Raw genomic sequence first — 23,521 nt, forward strand, 5'->3', positions numbered from 1 at the left:
ATGGATTAAAGATCTAAACGTAAGACCAGAAACTATAAAACTCCTAGAGGAGAACATAGGCAAAACACTCTCCGACATACATCACAGCAGGATCCTCTATGACCCACCTCCCAGAATATTGGAAATAAAAACAAAAATAAACAAATGGGACCTAATTAACCTTAAAAGCTTCTGCACATCAAAGGAAACTATTAGCAAGGTGAAAAGACAGCCTTCAGAATGGGAGAAAATAATAGCAAATGAAGCAACCGACAAACAACTAATCTCAAAAATATACAAGCAACTCCTACAGCTCAACTCCAGAAAAATAAACGACCCAATCAAAAAATGGGCCAAAGAACTAAATAGACATTTCTCCAAAAAAGACATACAGATGGCTAACAAACACATGAAAAGATGCTCAACATCACTCATTATCAGAGAAATGCAAATCAAAACCACTATGAGGTACCATTTCACACCAGTCAGAATGGCTGCGATCCAAAAGTCTACAAATAATAAATGCTGGAGAGGGTGTGGAGAAAAGGGAACCCTCTTACACTGTTGGTGGGAATGCAAACTAGTACAGCCACTATGGAGAACAGTGTGGAGATTCCTTAAAAAACTGGAAATAGAACTGCCTTATGATCCAGCAACTCCACTGCTGGGCATACACACTGAGGAAACCAGAAGGGAAAGAGACACGTGTACCCCAATGTTCATCGCAGCACTGTTTATAATAGCCAAGACATGGAAGCAACCTAGATGTCCATCAGCAGATGAATGGATAAGAAAGCTGTGGTACATATACACAATGGAGTATTACTCAGCCATTAAAAAGAATACATTTGAATCAGTTCTAATGAGGTGGATGAAACTGGAGCCTATTATACAGAGTGAAGTAAGCCAGAAGGAAAAACATAAATACAGTATTCTAACGCATATATATGGAATTTAGAAAGATGGTAACAATAACCCTGTGTACGAGACAGCAAAAGAGACACTGATGTATAGAACAGTCTTATGGACTCTGTGGGAGAGGGAGAGGGTGGGAAGATTTGGGAGAATGACATTGTAACATGTAAAATATCATGTAAGAAACGAGTTGCCAGTCCAGGTTCGATCCACGATACTGGATGCTTGGGGCTGGTGCACTGGGACGACCCAGAGGGATGGTATGGGGAGGGAGGAGGGAGGAGGGTTCAGGATGGGGAACACATGTATACCTGTGGTGGATTCATTTTGATATTTGTCAAAACTAATACAATTATGTAAAGTTTAAAAATAAAATAAAATTAAAAAAAAAAAAAAAAAATTCTAGGACACCCAATTGGTGTTTATTAAGAACTGAAGAACTGGGTGGTAGGGAAAACCCATACACCTTTGGTGTCAGAAGTGTTGTGAGCAATGAAACAGTTTCCCTTTAATTATCCAGTAATAATGCAATGAGCCATTCTATTATATATATTGTGAGATGGAGGTTTAGAAGAAAGAAAGAATTAGCTTTCCAAAGGTCAAATGCCTAAATAACTTGCAAAGCTAAGAATGTGTGCTCTTACTCATAACTACTTAATTTATGGAATAAAGTGATATTTTCATCTTGAAAGACTATTTGACCTCATGATGTAAGGACTTCAGTCAATTGTAACTGCTCCTCAGTTAATACACAATCCAAGGGAAGGATGTTAGCAATCTTTGCTTGTAGCCCCAATGTGGTTCATGAACTTCACTAGAGTAACACATCAAGATATACTAAGTAGCCATGAGAAGCTCCTTCATTCATGCAAGTCTCAAAGAGGGCACCTCAGGGCCAGGGGAGCGGCCAAGTTGATGGAAGGGTTGAATGAGATGCTTTCAATCACCATGGAATTCTCTACTAGCTTCAGGTTTGGGCTAGAGTGTTGAATACAGACAGAGCAGGAGGCAACTAAGCTGTGCTAGGTAATTCTTTGGAAGTCAGAAATGGATTCTTTATTATCCACTTACAATTGTAAATGGGAATATTCACCATTTCAAAGAAAAGTAAAGAACTCTGAATTACATAAAAGGACATTTTTAGAAAGGTGTCCAGCTTACCCATGATGTCATTCATGCGATTCAGTGAGGAATTATCTGAAATGTCTAATAACATGACAAAATCAAATGCAGAAGGGGGAAGAGGCACTTCTTTGGAAGCTGTAGGGTCAACAGCTAATGTGGATGTGCGTGATTTCTTTCCCTCCAGTTCTATGAGGTTTCTGTTGTAGCCTGTGAGTGCTTCCTCCAGAAGCTTTGCTTGGTATAATGTCATTGGAAAGCCATCCAGGATCCAGCCTTTATACATAGGTATCTGACTAAATTAAAGAAAGGACAAATAATTAATAGTTTGATAGATACAAGTCCCTTTAGAAATAATAACACAATGAATCTTGCCTTTATCTTTCTTTCAACTTCACATTAACCTCTTTCTGCATAAATTTTACTTCTTTACAGCCAAAATTGGGCTTCCTGGTGGCCCTGATGGTAAAGAATCTGCCTGCCAATGCAGGAGCCACAGGAGACTTGGGTTCCATCCCTGGGTTGGGAAGGTCACCTGGAGGATGGCATGGCAACCTACTCCAGTATTCTTGCCTGGAGAATCCCATGGACAGAGGAGCCTGGTGGGCTACAGTCCATAGGGTCGCACAGAGTTGGGCATGACTGGAGTGACTTAGCATGCACACACAGCCAAAATTAGGCTTCCTATTGTACCACAAACACTGCCTTGCTCAAAATCCTTCTGTGGGTCCCTGCTGCCCTCCAAATCCATTCCAGAAGCCACAACGTGGTATTTAAAATGAACTAGCCACAACTTGCTCCCCTTTAATTTCTCTCTCACAGTTTTGAACCATTCACTTTGAACACACCAATCTCCTCGCTGTTACGTGCATATAAATAGTACTTTCTAGCTGCGTTCATAGGCTGTTCCTCTTTAGAACATCAATTTCCTCATTTATACAGCAGGATAACATAACATACCTCACAGGATGCTGGTGAGGATGAACTGAAATAATACATTTTAAGAACTCAGCACAGAATTTAGCATATGGTGGAAACTCACATCGCCAACCTGGAAGGTTCTTCCTACCCCACCCAATCCAGCATGGAGTCATAAGAGCCTGATCTGAACTCCTTTGGATTCTCATTCACTTCCTCACACAATTGGTTAACTCTTACATTTCTTGACTTAGAAAAATTCAAGTGTGTCTTCTTTATCTCAACTAAATTCTAAGTTGCTGAAATGTAAGGATCATTTCTTCAGTTTTTGCATTCAATGTCATATCCTTTAAAGACAATAGGTGCTCCATAAACTATTATTTTAGTTCTTTAAATTGGAACACAACTTCAACTTTGCTCTTGCAAAATCCTTAAATTATGTACAATTACGACTTTGACTTTTGGGTGAAAAATTATAATTTCATTTCTTTCTCCATTAAAACTCATTTAAACACTTAGAATTCCCTTTCTAAAGGTTTGGAAGTGTGTTTTGGTGCCTGTGTATGATCCTTCTGACAGTGTGGCAAGGAAGGAATGGGAAAACTCAGGTTCAGAGAGGTTTAATTAATTACTTGTTCAAAGTCACACAAGTGCAAGTGACCCCAAATCTAGTGATCTTTCCATAGTATTAAGCTGCCTTCAGGTCACTGCTTCTATTACTCCAATTAGGCTACGAAGGGCAAGGAAAGCCTGCATTTTGCTTTTATGACTTTTTTAGAGCATGGCAAACATTCTTCAGAGAATGGGATTGTTAATTCATTGGCCTCAGTCTGAGAAGAAACTTCTTGAGCACTTTACCAGATCTGAGGAACCTTCTCCCACCTCCTGTCTCAGGAGCTACTTCAAGGGGAGGAGGAGGCCAAGGCATGCTTGTCAGACTGTAGTATGAGGACACCAGACGACAGGGAATGAGGAGACTTCCGCTTTGGCTACGCCACTAACCTGTCATGTGACTGGACTGCCCAGCTGAACTGCCACGTGCCTTCCTTTCCTTATCGAAGAAGGATGCACTTGGACTAAATGGAAGGCTCTCAGGCTGATGGCAATTCTCTGAACATGTCTCAGGTGCAGAGAGGATGGTGGTAGTGGGAAGGTAGCAGAGTTCTGAGGGTGGGGTGTAGACACTCCAACTCCATGGAAACCAAAGCTAAGATCCATTTTAGAGCTGATGCTCTTCATTTGCAATTTTCTTTGAATGATGAATGCCATGGCTAAGACATGTTTTATTCCAGTTTTTGAAAAATGCTACAATTGTTAGAATGAGATCCCTTTCAGCTTTGGGAATAGCATCCCTGTGGCCAAGTTTCTTCAAAAAAGCAATCAGTCCAAGATATATCGCCACTGAGAGGCAACTTAAACCTTGAATGAAGCCTCTTAAGGAAACTCAAAAGGGAGAGTCCATTGCAGACGCCCAGGAAAAATTCTCCAAAGCCTCCTGTCTTCATTCTCTTGGTCATAATGTTTCCCAAGCAGCACAACCCCCAACCCCTCACCCACTTGATGCTCTGCAAAGGTCTTTCACACGAGCCTTTTTTCTTTTAGCATCCTGCTCTGCCTCATTTCTTTATTGCATGAATTAATTAACTGAGCCGCTATGGCTTTTTAAAATTTCTCTCTTTTCTCAATTGTAAAGGAGGGCTGAAGAGAATCTTTTTTCTCTTAGAAAGGAGGAATCACAAAATTATAGCCTATTTAAATTTTTTTCTTTACCCTATCACATATCACCTCTGTGCTATGCATATGCTATTCCTTGCCTGTGCAACCTCTACTTTCTCCTTGCCTTCCTACCCTGCGCTGCCCGGCCTTTGGACCCCTGGGGTCACTCTCTCCTCCAGAAACACAAAATGAGGAAACACTTTGACCCAAGGCCATATAGTTAGGGTTTCTCCTCTCCCAAACCTGTCCCGTGCTTTTCCAATTGTCTAATTTCTCCTTGAATTCCCCATACAGAATAGAACTTGGGACTTCCCTGGTGGTCCAGTGGTTGAGAATCTGCCTCCCAGTGCAGGACACACGGGTTCCATCCCTGGTCAGGGAACTAAGATCTCACATACCCTGGGGTAACTAAGACTAAGAATCACAAGGAAGACCCAGCATAGCTGAAAAAAAAGAGAACAGAACCTAACTTGAATTCCCATCTGGGTGAGTGAAGTCAAGTTTGAAAAAGGGAGGAAAGTGAAATACAGGCATGAAAATCACAAAATACATCTTTTTCTTTCTGTATGTATTCATTAGATATTAAAAATTAAAATGACTTCTATATTATTCTTTATAAAGCTCTACCTGCTAATATATTAAAAGACATAAGAAAGAAATTGTGGTACATAGATACATACTTAATGGCATTTACCATGATGCTGACTAGCAATATATCAGATATGCTCTTTCCTTTCTTCAGCAGCCTTTCTGATTTTGCACCAAGCTGAGCACGCACAGTGAGCTGTGAAAATAAACAAGGGATGGTAGGGAAGAGCTCATTTAAAAGCCAGATTCTAAATATCTGGAGGGGAAAAAAAATTAAATGGTCATGTCCTCTGGTGAAGACACTGATCCTTTAGTACAATTCTGGAATCCAGCAAGCAGTTAAGGAAAATGTATATACAGATGTGGGAGCTCCTCCTCTAGCTCCTTCCTTTTCAAGATCTTCCTCTTTAATTCTTAGTTGCTCTGGTGTCCCCAGATTTCATCCTCTAATATGTTAAATCAAAGAGATTGGGGCTTTCGGCTTGAGTTCTAGTCACTCATGCCACGAAGAGGGAGCATGCCTTCTGGGGTGACCTGTGTAAGCCTGACTTTTGCCCACTGAAGTTCTCTTCTATCAATGGTCAAATCTGATATATTTCTTCCTTTTCCCTTGTAGTTTATTATAAGATGTTAAATATAGTTCTCTATTTTACACAGTAAATCTTTGTTGTTTACTTTATATACAGTAGCATACATCTGTTAATCCCATACTCCCACACTATCCCTCTCCTATCTTCCTCTTTGGTAACCATAAGTTTGTTTTCTAAGTCTGCAAGTTGTTTCTGTTTTATAAATAAACTCATTTGATAGAATATAATATTTGTCTTTCTCTGACTTACCTCACCTGTTATGATAATCTCTAGATCTTTCCATGTTGTTGCAAATGGCATTATTCCATTCTTTTCTATGGCTGAATAATACCGTTTGCTTTTCTGATGCCTGATTTTGGCCCTCAGATAGTTAGCCTTTCTATTTTTTCCAGCATTTATATTGTTAGATGAACAGAACATCCCAAGCGTCTATCCTGAACTCGGCCACTAGAGTGAGCATTTTATGAGTCAAATGATACTATGTGCTAGTGTGCTCAATTCTTTGCAATCGCATGGACTGTAGCCCACCAGGCTCCTCTGTCAATGGGATTTCCCAGGCAAGAATACTGGAATGGGTTGCCGTTTCCTATTCCAGGAAAACTTCCCAACCTAGGGACTGAAATCGAGTCTCTTGTGTCTCCTGCATTGCAGGCAGATTCTTTACCTACTGAGCCATCGGGGAAGTCTCTATTTAAACCCTGCAAAGACTCCCCTGGACTCTCAACGTCCTCATCATGGCCTCCATGACCCTAGCTGACCTGATTCCTCTCCCTTCCTGCTCACCTCTCTAACCTCCTCCCTTCTCTTCCCCTACCTTGCTGCACAAGCACCTTTCTGCCTCAAGGCCATCACTCAGCTCTTCTGGTGACCTGAAATGGTTCTCCAGAGCCAGTGGCTGATTCTGTCAATCGTCTTTCAATCTGTTTAAACCTCACTCTCTCAAAGCCATCTCCCTGACTCTACTTTTTATTTTCAGGTGACATCATCAGCATCTGCTGGTTCATATAAACTCATTTACATATGAGTTTATGGTCCCTCTCTTTTAGACTGTAAACTCCTTAAAGTTTGGGAGCCCTGTCACTTTTGCTCACTGATATACACTCCCACCTCAGATTATAAGACATGGAACAAAGTATGCCCTTAGCACTGAATTGAATGTGGAACACAGGAGATTTGTAATTCAATAAATGTAAATATAAAAATATATTTAGTATTTATGCTAATTTATATTCCAAAAATACAGAGAAAAAATTATGAGTTCCTTTTGATCATTTTCTCTAAACTCATTTTTCTCCCTATATGTCATCATGTTTATAGCTTGGTGTATATTCTTCCAAAACTTTTTCTATCTTAAAGCAGTTTTGAAATCTAAAATATTACAAAATTGATTTCCTTGGGGGGGGGAAACAATAAATTAAAAAATATACTTTTATTTATTTACCTTAATTATATTTTATAAAATCCCACTTGATTAATCTGACCATTCTATTTGACCATTATATTTCCATATATAGTAAAGCAATCCTATATATGGAAATATTAGTTTTCATTAAAAGCAATAGTTGGCAAATTGTTGTAAACATTTTTTCAGGGGTTAATGAAAAATTTTTCAGAGTCACCAATAGGTCTAAGGATAAATTCTGGAAAAAATTTAAAGGTAAAGAGATTGTGAAAGAAATAAAAATAATAAGTGGTAAAGAAAAACACATCAATATAAATTTGGTATAAGTCTAAAATTTTTAAAAGCATGTGTTTACTTTCTTACCAGGAGCAACTGAAAGCAATTTCCACTGCTTTAGATGCAAACTATATTAAAGATATAAAAAATATCAAATAAACTCAGGTTTAATATTTCATCATCAGGTTTAAGCCAAAGAGGAGCATATTGCTATTTCATATGAAAATGAAAATGCTACGAAAAGGCTATGAATCACAACACATTTCAATATGCTAGTAGCCAAAATTAGATTATAGTACTTACTTCAGAGAAACTATCACTCGCTACGACTTCTTCAGCTTTTGCTGCTTTTCTAGCATCGGTATCTAGCAATGGAAAAAGTGATGAGAATATACTCCGGTACTGACAACTAACAGCCATGTTAGTATTTGACCATCTGTGGTTTTGGACCTACGGGTTATTGGATTTAGCTGTGTCTGAGATACGCAGAGGAAGGAAGTAAAAGCAGCAGCCCAGCATGGCATTTACCTTCATTTCACAACATTAAATCCTGGCCACTGTGTGGTTCCGTGTTTTCTACTTGTTTTCTTCCAGTGTGGCTCACTCATAACAATATCATTAGAAATACTTTAGTACAGTTTCTCTTCTTGGAAAACGAGCCAAAAATATAATTAGTTAACTATATCTTTACTTTCCTGTATTCTTCCCTGGAGAATCCCACAGATAGAGGAGCCTGGCAGGCCACAGTCCATGAGGTTGCAAAGAGCTGGACACGACTAAGTGATTTTCACGTTCACATTACTTTCCTGGGTTGTCAAATTATAGGTAATAAACATGTCTGAAGGTGGAAAATTCTAGAAGTCAGAGATTTTTTAGTTCAATTCTATGTAAAAAATTAGTTTTCAGAGTCTTTTTATAATTTACTGGACTTTCATAATCAGATCAGATCAGATCAGTCACTCAGTCGTGTCCGACTCTTTGCGACCCCATGTATCGCAGCACGCCAGGTCTCCCTGTCCATCACCAACTCCCGGAGTTCACTCAAACTCACGTCCTTCGAGTCAGTGATACCATCCAGCCATCTCATCCTCTGTTGTCCCCTTCTGCTCTTGCCCCCAATCCCTCCCAGCATCAGAGTCTTTTCCAATGAGTCAACTCTTCGCATGAGGTGGCCAAAGTACTGGAGTTTCAGCTTTAGCATCATTCCTTCCAAAAAACACCCAGGGCTGATCTCCTTTCGAATGGACTGGTTGGATCTCCTTGCAGTCCAAGGGACTCTCAAGAGTCTTCTCCAACACCACAGCTCAAAAGCATCAATTCTTCGGTGCTCAGCCTTCTTCACAGTCCAACTCTCACATCCATACATGACCACAGGAAAATCCATAGCCTTGACTAGACGAACCTTTGTTGGCAAAGTAATGTCTCTGCTTTTGAATATGCTATCTAGGTTGGCCATAACTTTCCTTCCAAGGAGTAAGCGTCTTTTAATTTCATGGATTTTCATAATAGAATGTCATAAAATACTTAACAATAGTTTAAAAATCAATTAGAATTATCCTGTAAGAAACAAATAACTGAAACAAGGGACAGCTTATATTTTTTTAAAAGACAGGAAACTTGGCCTCTCTGGCAGAATTGCCTGCTCATAATAAACATGCATGTTGTCCAAGGTTGATGGCTATTATGGTGATGGTACTGTGCTTAGTTGCTCAGTCGTGTCTGACTCTTTGTGACCCCATGGACTGTAGACAACTAGGCTCCTCTGTCCATGGGATTCTCCAGGAAAGAATACTGGAGTGGGTTGCCATTTCCTTCTCCAATGGTGATGGTACAGAGGGACCAAATTTTATGCAATGATTAAATATGGCAAAGCCTTAACTAGCACAAATAGAAAACATATTCAAGATTTAAAATTGTTTTCCTTCAGTGGTTTTACCAAGGATCTGTAGGACTGAAGCCCAGATCCCAAGGAAGATAATGTTTTGTTGGGTTTGAGAAGCTTGGTTCTATTTGCTTTGCACAAGGCTGAGAATAAATGTTAACTTTTATAATATCTGAGGAACCACTGTTGAGTGGGTGGATGAGACAGAGCCACAGCCTCCCTTACCATGGGGAACAAAAGCGGCTGCGAGCAGACAGCACAGTGGTACACGCCCACCTGCGGAGGTGAGAAGAAACAGTAACTGCTGTCTCCCTGCAGAGCCAGGAAGAGTGACGATGATTTGGCCTGGCTGTTTTCAAAACCACAACAAAACTGAGCAACTACTTGAAGGGATGTGAGAAGATTCCTTTGAAATTGTCGTCTCTTATCGCCAGCGGCAGACAGTGGCTAGGGACAGCTGTGTTGATCTTGTCCTGTCTGTCTTGTGACCACTTAGACGATTGTGTAACCCTCCCCATCTCTCCTCTCTTGTCCTGAAAGCTGGTTTGTGCTCACATCCATGTGCTCCTACTATTAGTCTCACTTATGTAAATGATGGATGATTTGTTTTGATATCTTACTTACCAAGTCTGGTTTTATCTTCTTTTTTTGGTAGTGCTTCAGCTAAAGATCCATCTTGCACGTCCTTTGGGGAGGAAGTACATGCCTGCACACATGGAGAGATTTTAACATTGTCAGATTTTAATAACATTCTTGATTTTACTTCTGTAAGTAAGGTTTACAACCATGGACTCATTAATCTAAAACATTAATGATATTAGGAAGAACTGAATGAGTTCTGGAAATGAATACAATTTGATGATAATTGTACTTAGAGAAACACATAGTAACCTGTGGTATAATCTGTCTATCAGCTGGTCTTCAGTTTCTATGTAAAATACACAACTGCCATTTGGAAAGGATAATGGGAGCTGAGAAAGAGGTAGAGTTTGTGGAAAACCACCTTAGAAAGATCAGACCTAGAGGGTCAGTTATAGCCATAATGAAAATAAAGAAAAAATATGTACATTATCTATTACCTCATCAATTAGAATACAGAGTACCACAACACAGAAAAAGAGGCAGCCCACAATGAAGAAAAACCCTCCCAGTTATTTTCAGAATCATGGTTAAATGCTATTTTCCTTGCAGCTCATGCAAATGACCTGGATTAGAGTCTCTGTTAATTTATTCAATTTCAGAGACAGCATAAGGTAGGGAAAAGAACAGTGGATTTAGAATCTGGGATTCCTCAAAGCCTAACCATCAACAAGCCTCTGATGCCAAATGAATCAATTCATGCTTAGAACTGCTACTATTTCCCTTTAAAAGAGCAGCTTAGACTATATCTGGTGCTGGAGAAGACTCTTGAGACTCCCTTGGACAGCAAGGAGTTCAAATCAGTTAATCCTAAAGGAAATCAAGTCTGAATATTCACTGAAAGGACTGATGCTGAAGCTGAAGCTCCAATAGTTTGGCCACCTGATGGCAAAGAGCCAACTCATTGGAAAAGACCCTGATGCTGGGAAAGATTGAAGGCAGGAGGAGAAGGGGACAACAGAGGATGAGATGGTTGGATGGCATCATCAACTCAATGGATTTGAGTTAGAGCAAACTCTGGGAGATGGTGAAGGGCAGGGAAGCCTGGCATGCTGCAGTTCATGGTGTCACAAAGAGTCAGACATGACTTAGCAAATGAACAATAACAAGACCACATCATAATTCTCAACATGGGGCCATACTCTCCAAGTTCCTGCCCTAGACTCTTTACGTAATAAGCAAGATGCAACACTGATGGAAACAGTAATGCAAGTAAACCATAAGAAAACTTCCCCTACCAGCCACCCCCCAAAACTGAGATGTATTAGTCTAATCAGAGGTCTGCAAACGACGATCCCTGGACCAAAATAGGCTGGTTGTTTATACACAGTCCATAAGCATCACTCCAGGGAATAGCACTGCAAGGCGTCCCCCTCGCCATCTGTCTGCTCCTCTCCAACACCTTCCTTGGCTGCTGCCCAGGACCCGCACTGGGCTGCATCTACAAGACGGGGACTTGCTGCTGGCCACTGCCAAACTTTCAGTAGTGGAATTCTACCCTGAGAGCTGATCACTTCGTGAACTTTCCCAAAATGCCAACGTCTCACCCCTCCCCCAAGCCCTTACAGTTGAGCCTTCCACCCCCTTACCTTACAAATGGACATGAATTTGAGCAAACTCCAGGAAATAGTAGAGGACAGAGGAACCTGGCATGTTGTAGTCCACGGTGTTGCAAAGAGTTGGACACGACTTAGCGACTGAATGAACCCTCTTACCAACCAGTGGCTCTTTCTTCAGGAGAATGCCTGAGCTGATGGTAACTGAGCTCAAGTCTAGCCCACCATACTGGATGGCCCACCTAGGTAATGATATGTGTGTGTTTGTGTGTATGTATTAGGACAGTAGGGATGGGGGTTGAAATTTTCTTTCTTGTTATGTAAGTATCCATGTAATATATCCTTGATGTTGCCTCTGGGCCCATAAGACTTAAAATATTTACCGTCTGGACCTTTACAGAAAACTCCGCCAACCTCTAGTCTAGAGGATCTCTTAGATGCCATCCAGCTGGAAATCTCTAATGTATGAGGCACAGAGAAGAAAACTAAAGCCACACTTGCCTGGTTGTCCTCATCACTCTCTTGCCTAACTGGTAAAGCCTTTTCTTCAGGTGCTTTCTGAAGTCCGTGGGCCCCGCTGACACTTTCTTTGTCATGAAATGCTTGGATAGCTTCTTGAACAAGAGTGTCAATAGAAAGTACCTGAATAGGAAAGCCTAAAATACAAAAGATTATTTTATGAATAGCTTTTCATTTAGGAAATTGAATCTTTGTTCTTCAGTGCTGGCTTCAAACTTAGAACATTCTCTTTAGGGTCTCCTAGAAATGTTTTTTGGATCAAGATTTTTTTTTTAACACTGTGGTAAAATTCACCTGGGGCTTCTCTGGTGGCTCAGTGGTAAAGAGTCTGCCTGCCGATGCAGCAGATTCAGGAGGTGTGGGTTCAATTTTTGAGTTGGGAAGATCCCCTGGAGAAGGAAATGGCAACCCACTCCAGTAATCTTGCCTGGAAAATCCTATGGACAGAGAAAACTGGCAGGCTACAGTCCATGGGATGGCAAAAGAGGTGGACACAACTTGGCAATTAAACAACAACAGAAATTTACATGACGTAAAATAATCCCATTTTAACCCATCTAAAAGATACAATTCAATATTACGGTCATTTACAATGTTGTTCAATCATTATATCTTTTTTCCAGAAATTCTGATCATCCCAAAGGAAACCCTGCATCAATTAAGCAGTCACTTCCTATCTCCCTACCCTTGACCCCAAGAACAAATTGCTTTCTGTCTGGAGATTTGCCTTTTCTAGACATTTTATATCCAAGGAATCAAACAATATGTGGTCTTTTGTATCTGACTTCTTTCACTTAGTATGATGTTTTCAAAGTCCATCCATATTGTAGCACATAAGAGCACTTTACTCCTTGTATGACTGAGTAGTATTCCATAGTATGGATATAACACATTTTGTTAATGATTCATTGGTGATGAACATTTGGGTTGTTTCCACCTTTTCTCTATCATTAATAATGCTGCTATGAATATTCCTGTACATGGGATTTTTTTGGGGGGGGGGATAACCTGTTTTCAGCTCTTTAGAGTATATACCAGTGGTGGAATTACTGTGGTCATATAGTAATTATTTAACTTATTGAGGAATCACCAACTATTTTTCCATAGTGGTTACAACATTTTACGTTCTCAAAAGCAATGTATGAGAGTTCCAACTTCTCTATATCCTCACCAACACATATTTTCCATTTCCTAAAAAATTATACTCTTTGGGTGTGGACTGGTATCTCGTTGAACTTTTGTCAGGCTTTAAACAGGTCTATTTAACATCTCAACATGACCTACCAGTCAATACAGACTGATCTTAGTAAAAATTTTGAATTTTCTAGTAAAAACAGTAATCATTGTTCAGCTGCTCAGTCATGTCTGACTCTTTGTGACCCCATGGACTGCAGCACACCAGGCTTCCCTGTCCTTCACTGTCGACTGGAGCTTGCTCAAACTCATGTCCATTGAGTCGATGATGCCATCCAACCACCTCATCCTCTGTCTTTCTCTTCTCCTCCCACCTCCAATCTTTCCCAGCATCAGGGTCTTTTCCAATGAGTCAGCTCTTTGCATCACGGGGCCAAACTATTGGAGCTTCAGCTTCAGCATCAGTCCTTCCAATGAATATCCAGGACTGATTTCTATTAGGATTGACTGGTTTGATCTCCCTGCAGTCCAAGGGACTCTCAAGAGTCTTTTCCAACACCACAGTTCAAAAGCATCAATTCTTCTGCACTCAGTTTTCTTTATGGTCCACCTTTCATATCCATACATGACTACTGGAAAAACCATAGCATTGACTATACAGACCTCTATTGGCAAAGTGATATCTCTGCTTCTTTAATATGCTGTCTATGTTTGTCATAGCTTTTCTTTCAAGGAGCAAGTGTCTTTAAATTTTAAGGCTGAAGTCACCATCTGCAGTGATTTTGGAGCCCAAGAAAATAAAGTCTGTCACTATTTCCATTGTTTCCCCATCTATTTGCCATGAAGTGATGGGACCAGATGCCATGATCTTAGTTTTTTGAATGTTGAGCTTTAAGCTATGTTTTTCACTCTCCTCTTTCACTTTCATCAAGAGGTTCTTTAGCTCCTCTTTGCTTTCTACCATGAGTGGTGTCATCTGCATATCTGAGGTTATTGATATTTCTCCCAGCAATCTTGATTCCAGCTTGTGCTTCATCCAGCCCAGCATTTCTCATGATGTACTCTGCATATAAGTTAAATAAGCAGGGTGACAATATACAGCCTTGACATACCCTTTTCCCAATTTGGAACCAGTTCATTGTTCCATGTCTGGTTCTAACTGTTGCTTCTTGACCTGCATACAGATTTCTCAGGAGGCAGGTAAGGTGGTCTGGTATTCCCATCTCTTGAAGATTTTTCCACAGTTTGTTGTGATCCACACAGTCAAAGAAGCAGAAGTAAATGTTTTTCTGGAATTCTCTTTCTTTTTCTATGATCCAATGGATATTGCCAATTTGATCTTGGAAAATTTTGAGCATTACTTTGCTAGCATGTGAAATGAGTGCAATTGTGAGGTAGTTTGAACATTCTTTGGCACTGCCTTTCTTTGGGATTGGAACTGAAAACTGATCTTTTCCAGTCCTGTGCCCACTGCTGAGTTTTCCGAATTTGTTGGCATATTCTATTTAATTAGCTTTTCTTTGATACTACTCACTTATTAACAACAGTAATAGGTAAGTATTATCAAAGAAAAAATATTAAATAGATGGAAATCTGTGATTTCACTTCTAATTGAAAGAACTTCTAGAGAAAAAGCCAAAAGTTCATGAAAGGGAAATAACTCAATTGATGTGAAGGATGAAAACATTTATAATTTTAAGTCTATATCTTTTCTATTTGTAACAAGTTATTATTTTCATATTTCATCTATTGGAAAATTAAGTAAACTCTGTGATGAAAGGTTTAAGATATTATTTCCCTTTATACTATACATCATCCTTATATAGCAAGCTCATAGATCCAGGTTTCCTTGGGACAGTTCTGATTCATGACTCTATACTCTTAAAAGTGTCTGCTTTGGACAATAAGTTATGTGATCACTTTATTACAATATTCTTAATGCTAGAACTTCCCAATGTATTAGCAGATTTTCATGTATGTTTTCTACAGACAGAGCCATTTGCAGCTATATTCACTGTAAATAGAAATCAATAAAGGGGAAAAAAAAGAAAATAAATTTTACTTTTCTCTAGAGCCTTTAGAGCAGTAGTTTTTCCACTAAAGGTTTTCCCCAACAAGCATCCTTTTATAGCAAATGAAGGTAACTCAGGTACTGTAGATTCAACTTGAGGAGGAAGAGAACTTTCAATTAGTCTGTGAATCACATGGCCCAATATGCAATTGTTGGAGGGTGGTAAGTTTTCAACCATTTCTTCTGGTAAGGCCCATTCTCCAACCATGTTCTGTAAAAATAATAATAAAACAAAACAGAAATATTCTTAAAAGTGGAATTTAAGCATGTAGGAAACTGAAAGTAAATACAGATGATAAGAAACAAAAGTGAATCAGTACTTTAAATAGTTATATTACATAAATAAATAATAACATAATACTTTCATATTAGTGAAAAATAAGCTTCCCATATAGAAATAAAAAATAAATTCTAAAATACTTAACACTTTATGAAAGTAGACATATTGACTTGAGACAAATTGTAATGCAAGTTGAATATTAAGACACTTAAATTGATGTTATCAGTAGATAGATAAAAGACAGTAAGAGTTATTTGGCTACTGTATGCAAATACTAAACTTATTTTTAAATATTTTAAAGATACATAAAAGAGAATTTTCATGAACAATATGTTGTCTTCTGAGTTTCCTATATTTGTCTTCCAGTTTCTTTAAGTTTCTGGCTTAAATGATCAAACAATTAGAGGAAAAGTAAAACAGACAAAACAACAACTATACAGTTCACATTCTCTGACTTCTGTGCACCAAAACCAGAAATAAATTTTATTTTTAATAATTAAACATTGCCTTTCTGAATGATTCTTAATGAAAAATTAAAACTGTAAACATTTGTAAATAACAGATTGATAAAAATATTAAAATGACAGATTTATTTTAAAATATGAGACGAGTGCACCAGCCCCAAACTTCCTATATCCTGCATCGAACCTGGACTGGTGATTTGTTTCTTATATGATATTATACATGTTTCAGGATGGGGAACACATGTACACTTGTGGCGGATGCATGTTGATGTATGGCAAAACCAATACAATATTGTAAAGTAAAAAATAATAATAATAATAATAAAAATGCAAAAAAACAACACAACAACCAAAAATATGAGATGAAATCAAGCTGTAGTTAGAGGAAAACTCATAGTCCCTTAGCTTAAAATGCTTTGATCTAAAATAAAAGGAAGTGGAAATAGAACTGCCTTATGATCCAGCAACCCCACTGCTGGGCATACACACTGAGGAAACCAGAAGGGAAAGAGACACGTGTACCCCAATGTTCATCGCAGCACTGTTTATAATAGCCAGGACATGGAAGCAACCTAGATGTCCATCAGCAGATGAATGGATAAGAAAGCTGTGGTACATATACACAATGGAGTATTACTCAGCCATTAAAAAGAATACATTTGAATCAGTTCTAATGAGGTGGATGAAACTGGAGCCTATTATACAGAGTGAAGTAAGCCAGAAGGAAAAACATAAATACAGTATACTAACGCATATATATGGAATTTAGAAAGATGGTAACAACAACCCGGTGTACGAGACAGCAAAAGAGACACTGATGTATAGAACAGTCTTATGGATTCTGTGGGAGAGGGAGAGGGTGGGAAGATTTGGGAGAATGGCAATGAAACATGTAAAATATCATGTAGGAAACGAGTTGCCAGTCCAGGTTCGATGCACGATGCTGGATGCTTGGGGCTGGTGCACTGGGACGGCCCAGAGGGATGGTATGGGGAGGGAGGAGGGAGGAGGGTTCGGGATGGGGAACACATGTATACCTGTGGTGGATTCATTTTGATATTTGGCAAAACTAATACAATTATGTAAAGTTTAAAAATAAAATAAAATTAGAAAAAATAAAAATAAAAATAAAATTGCTTGAAGAATAGAAAAAAAAATAAAATAAAATAAAAGGAAGGAAAATAAATGAACTAAGGTTGAAAATAGGAAAAAATTTTTTTTAAATAACCAGAAAAGTACATGGAGGAAGAAAATCATGATAATGGAGATTGATAAATTAGAGACCAATACTATTCAGATATTTTTATTGATATAATTCTAGAACTTATTCATATTAATCATAATGAAATTGCTACCAGTTATGCACAAAGGTGAAGTATAGCAAGTATCAATTTTGTAACATAGGAAAGGCGGTAACAACAGATTTTAAGGAGACTTAAAAATCCTTAAGAAAATATTACATACAACTCTACTATGATAAATTTGAATTTATTAATGTGTGGTAAAATGATATTTTAAGAAAGTACAGATGATTAAAATTAATTTAAAAGGAATATTTGTAAATATGAAAGGCATGAAAGAAAGAAAAACATTATTGAAGAACTGTATCTAGGAAACTTGATGACACTGCTAACAGAAAAAAAAATTTTTTTTTCATTTCTTAAACAGAAATTTAAATGTTATTTAAAAGTCTTCTGAAATATGGAAGAAGAAGATAGCTTTCCGGTTTGCTTGGTGAGACTAATGTAACACTGATACTAAAAAGGTATCAAAGATCATTGACAAAAACAGCATCCAAAAAAGAAAATAACAAACCAATCTCATTTGCAAATATACTGCAAGAATCATGAATAAAATACTGACAAAAACCAGCCTATATTAAGACAAAACAATTATATTAATTGACATTTACTACACATTCAGTATATCCCATATACTGCTGTTTTCATGAATTATTTCTAATGATTCTCACATAACTCTTACATAAGTATAATTATCTTGCCAATGTTGCAGAAGAAAACCCTGAGAATTATAGAAACTAAGTTATATTTGTCTATGTGTGTGTGTGCTCATATACTCAGTCATATCTGACTCTGTGACCCCATGGACTGTAGCCCACCAGGATCCTTGTCCATGGGATTTTTCTAGGCAAAAGTACTGCAGTGGGTTGCCATTCCCTTCTTCAGGGGATTTTCCTGACTCAGGGATCAAACCTGAGTCTCACGTCTCCTGAATTAGCAGGTAGGTTCTTTACCTATAGTGCCACCTGGGAAGTTCATAGTCACAATAAATAGTAATGGCAGAGCTTAGTAAGGACTCAGGCAGACTGACTGCAGAACATGTGCTCAAAACCTTTATACTATATGACTGAATACAAGTTACTTCATGAATATAAGGAAGGTTAAAAATGAGAAAACCTATCATATATCACAGTAATAGGTTAAAATACAAGCATATGATCATTTTGACCAAGAAGCATCTGATAAATTCAAAATTCATTTCTGATGAGAAAAAAAATTAAACAAATTTCTTAGTATGCTACAAACTGAAGATGAGTGGCCTAACATTTTTTACATATCTTACCAATATGTAACGATGAGCCAAAGTGAACAACACATTTTTCTATTAAAGGTAGGAATAAGGAAAAGATGTTCATCATTTACATTAATAGTCACATTATTCTGGAAGTTCTAGCCAATGCAAATAAGATAAAGAAAGAAGTAGAAAATTAACATATCTACAAAACACATTCACAGACACAGAGAACAGACTTGTGGTTGCCAAGGGGGAGGCAAGGGAGGGAGGGAAGAACTGGCAGTTTAGGGTTAGCAGATTTAGCAGATGCAAACTAGTATATACAGGATGGATAACTAATAAGGTCCTATTGTACAGCACAGGAAACTCTAATCAATAGCCTGTGATAAAGCATAATGGAAAAGAATATGAAAAGGAATGCACATATATTTATAACTGAAGCATTTTGCTGGACAGCAGAAGTTAACACATCATTGTAAATATCAACAAAATTTTAAAAAAGAAAAGAAAAAGTAGTAGCGCTCCTAGAATTAGCAGCTGAGTTCCTGGTGCAGAGGTAGCTGGTACAACCTGAATTTCCAGTGCTCTGTGCTGGTGACAGTCTTCTCATCAGATCTTGCTGTGATGGTTTTGGTAATTTTCCTTGGAAGTTTAACCTTGAGCATGGTTCTTGAATTTAACCTACTGAGTCACTGAACTACCTAACATATTTTGGATATTTTTTCTGCTTACTTAGCATAAGTCAACTTTTTAAATTGCAGTTAGAAACTTTGACAAAAATAATTGGAATTGATGAGAAATATATAACATAAGCAGTCTCGCATTTCTACTGACGAGTGTAAGAAAAATGACTTGAATAAAGAGAAATTCAAAAAAGTCCAAAATTATAAGCCACTTAATTCTTCTCCAAAGTAATCTGATTTAATGTAATGAAACAAAAGTGTTAGTGCTATTTATTTATTTTTCCTTAAGGATATCACAAATGGTTGTAAAGTTGAAGCATAAAAAGAACTGTACAGATAAAAATATGTACTTAAAAAGGAAAGAAATGTGGGTTTGTTGCCTAATCAGAGATATTAAAGCACTTATTAATAACTTATGAGGACTTCCTAGGTGGCGCAGTGGTAAAGAATCCACTTGCTAATGCAAGAGATGAAAGAGATGTGGTTCAATCCCTGGTTCGGGAAGATCCCCTGGAGGAGGCATGGCAACCCACTCCAATATTCTTGCCTGGGAAATTCCATGGACAGAGGAGCCTCGTGGGCTACAAGTCCATGTGGTTATAAACAGTCAAACATGACTGAATGAGTACTCAGTGCTTTGTACTCTTGTCAATTCCTTCATCTTTGTATGATAACAATATCTATTTCACAGGGTTGTTATAAAGGTTGAGTGAAAGGCCTGTGTGACCACTGACTTTGAATGCTTGACTATTAATAGAAGTTCTCCTGTTGCTGCTTGAAGCACACATGGTAATACCCTTAAGGGAGACAGCAGCCACATTTTTGCCCAACAAGAAGTGCACTGTAATCAGAAAGGCATGCGTCCTCACAAAGGGGTCAGAATAAAGCCCTCTTCCCTCACTGGTTAGTTGTAGAATGTGGTCAGACACAATGGGATAGAATGTTGACCATGAAGAGAACTGAAGGCTTAGGTCAGGCAGAGGACTGAAGCCTGACCAGTGGAGACGGACAGATTGAGGATTTGGTAGAACATATTTTACAGCATCACCTTAAAAATACAGTTGTGAAATTCCTAATAAGACTAAAGATAAAGGGTAAGTAAAGGGAGATGTGTCAGGTTGGACTAAGAACATGATGAGAGAAAAGGAAAACTGAAAAAAGAGGGAAATTAGGCCAGAATAAAGATGACTAGTTCAAGGACAATGGCTATGAGCTAAAGAGACTTTGTTTTTGAAGGTTCTTTTTTTTTATTCCCAATTCCCAGAACCATGCTGGAACCTAATAGGCATTCAATACTTATTGAATGAATGAGTGAATCAATCAATTGTAGGCTCAATATATGTGAACGAAATAAATGAGTGAATACATGGATATGGCCTCTTATTAATTTTGATTAAATACAAGGATGACTTAGTTCTCCAAATAAGATAGACACAAGCCAACCTAAAATCTAGGATAAGATCAGCAAGAGCCACCCTCACAGATGGAAGTTAACAAGAATCCACAATGCATGAAACTAGCTAACCCTGGAAGCGTGTGTGGAAGCAACAGCTTGTAGTATGATTTCCAAAGAGCTTCTCCGTTAAACCAAGGCATCCTTTTTCATGGCAGCAGGAAGCATCTCAGTTAAAATGTACTAAATTATAAAGAATTTATAAAGTGGGACTTTGTACGAAGTTCTGCCAGAGATTTTTACAGGGTGCTGAGGCGGGGTAAGGAGCAGCCTGACTGAATGAATAGGTAAGGTCTGCTCTAAGGCAAGCTATTATGATCTGGTTAGTTTCATTTTCCTAACTGGATATTTGTCTTGGGTCTCACAGATTACGTTGACTCAGGGTATTCCACGTGACTGGCAGATAATAAAAGTAAGCTGCAGAAATTCTAGCTCTGTTTGTGGCAATTAACTTCCAAGCCTTTCATCTGAGTCCTGGCCTGTTCCAGTTCTGCCTAGCTTCCAGTCAGAAAGCTAGCTTTCTGATGTCTGGCTTCATCTCCATTCTCTAGTCTGGTTCTTACTCAATCTCAGCTTTGATCATTGGCCTGCTCAAAGGACTTGGCTTGATCCCACCTTTGTCTCTTCCTGTTTCTGACTGCTTCAGGTAAATTATCTTGACCACCTTTGTTCCAGCTCAGAACTCAATGAGCCCTGGAGCTAGTTCTCATGGCTGACCTTCTGTTCAGGTCTGTCCTGTCTCCTACCAGAGGGAATCAGATATCACAGAAGCACATCTATTATTATGGCAACATGGAAAGTCTAGTAGCTGCATTCCAGTTACTGTGCTTGGAGGATCTGGCACTCAGTAAGACACCAAATTCCACAGGGAAGTACTAAGGTACAACCTGGTAGCTTTTTGGAGCCTCTGACCTTTGCCTTGCTGTCCCAGACTTTCTCCTCCAACCACCCCCAAACCCTGAGGGAATCTGGAGGAACTGCTTATGTTTGTAATTCAGACTTTAAAGTTTCTTATAACCACCCCCAGTTCTCAGAAGAAGAAAGGGTCGTTGGGTATTCTGCCAGATGGGAAATTCAGCTCATGTAGACTGGCAACCCTACAGGGCTTGACTACTGTGTGGGACCTATTTGAGAGGCAGGTTCCTATCAAAGATGGGAAAGATTGGTGGAAAAATGGATGTTGTGCTCTTTTGCCTCTAACAAGGAGGAAGAAAAGAGGTCCAGTTAGGTGATGGGCAGCTCAATCCTGACCTCTCTTCCAAGAGCTGTCATGTAACAGGCTCTGTATCAAGATCCAGTTCCAAGAAGAACTCAGAACAACCTGAAAAGATGAGTTGGCTGAGTGAGACTGGCAGCCTTTCTAAGGTCACCTGACCCCCAGTCAGGTCAGAGTGTGGTCAGATGTCTGGCTAAGACTTCCTGCCAGACAGACTGGCCCTTGACTTCCAGATGAGGCAGGGGCATGGTGCTGGGCAGCTCTCACTGACTGATGTTGGCATGGGTGCACCTCCGGGGAGAAGGTATGCCACCACATCCCTCTAAGCTAGATTGCTCAGTCTGGACCACATCTTATCTGTGGCCAGGAAGTGCAAGTGTCACCCATGGTAACAAAGGAAAAGCAGATGTTATCACAGCTTCACCTGCTCTGCTCAGCTGAAGACTGTTCTGGCTAGAAGCAGCACTGTGAATAGCCAGTGCCTTCCTATCAATTGATCCCATGGTTAATTCTGGCTCATTAGGAAATTTGAAGAACTGGTTCTGATCCTATAATGGCTTTCACTCAGAAGCCTGCCCACTTCTGTCCCAGAGGCAGTCTTCCCCAGTCTTCTCCAATATTATACTATGGAAACAGACATGTTTACTTCTAGCCTGTCACAAAAGAAGACCCAGGATAACAACATCCATGTACCATCCTTATGGTTATTTTTGGAGGAAAATTCAGACAAGATTGAGTGCGTTTAGGGTGATATGGCTGTAGATGGGAGGGAAGGAGGAAAATTCAAATTGGCTATGGTCAGTCACCAACAAAGTGACAAAGACCACTGTCAAAGCCTACAAGCCCACATGACACCTCCCTATGCAATCCAATAACTCTAGCTTCTGACAAGTTTAGAAATTCAGCAAGCTCAGCAGCTGTGAGCCACAACAGGCTTCTTTTTCCAAAATTCTGAGCTACCAATTACTTGTAAGTCATGCAGCTGGAATCACTGGGCTGATACTTTGTCTTCAGGTTTGATTACCAGGGGTAACTGAGATGAAGCCACTCTAAGAGATCTCCTGTTCCAGACACATTTCAGTTTTACTGAAATGCAAGGACAAATCAGAGGTGAACAGCAGGCAGGAGATTCTGCTTAGCAGTCTGACTCCACATACGCAAAGTGACCCACTGAGATCATGGGAAAGAATACCTTATTTGCCCCGAAATGACAGGCTCCCACTACTGGTTCATTCTGTGTCCTGGCGAGCCAGATGGCCCTCCAAGGCATTGAACGTGACACCCTGGGAGTTGCAGCAGCTGTGTAGCTAGCCTAGCACTTTTCAAAGCTCAGTTGCCTGAGTCTAAAACAAAATAAGAATAAAGTTACTTCATTTCTCCTGATGTCCAAGTGCCCTTGGGACAGCATCACAATGGACTTTGTATCAGATCTCTCTTTGTGCTACAAACAATTCTGGTGGTGGTGACTACCCTCATGAAAACAGTAATCTTCATTCCTTAGATGCTCAAACTATGCTCTGTTCATCATCAGAGAGGTGGCAGTCTCCCTCCAGATCACTTTTTTACTAAAATCTATGGTCTTG

At 39.1% G+C, this 23,521-nt stretch overlaps 1 protein-coding gene across 6 annotated transcripts in view; it reads right to left on the reverse strand.

The window, feature by feature from the left end:
* SPEF2 (sperm flagellar 2) overlaps positions 1-23,521 on the reverse strand; it is a 211,635-nt gene that overhangs the window by 127,486 nt on the left and 60,628 nt on the right. For all 6 annotated transcript variants that reach the window (XM_070774772.1, XM_070774770.1, XM_070774771.1 and 3 more), the window contains 6 exons: positions 15,299-15,518; positions 12,085-12,239; positions 10,013-10,094; positions 7,810-7,871; positions 5,331-5,434; positions 2,056-2,312 (listed from right to left, as the gene is read on the reverse strand). In XM_070774772.1, the coding sequence (XP_070630873.1) occupies positions 2,056-2,312; positions 5,331-5,434; positions 7,810-7,871; positions 10,013-10,094; positions 12,085-12,239; positions 15,299-15,518 (880 nt within the window). The remainder of the gene's footprint in view (positions 1-2,055; positions 2,313-5,330; positions 5,435-7,809; positions 7,872-10,012; positions 10,095-12,084; positions 12,240-15,298; positions 15,519-23,521) is intronic.

The sequence above is a fragment of the Bos indicus genome, chromosome 20 (assembly GCF_029378745.1).
Source record: "Bos indicus isolate NIAB-ARS_2022 breed Sahiwal x Tharparkar chromosome 20, NIAB-ARS_B.indTharparkar_mat_pri_1.0, whole genome shotgun sequence".
Taxonomy (NCBI): domain Eukaryota; kingdom Metazoa; phylum Chordata; class Mammalia; order Artiodactyla; family Bovidae; genus Bos; species Bos indicus.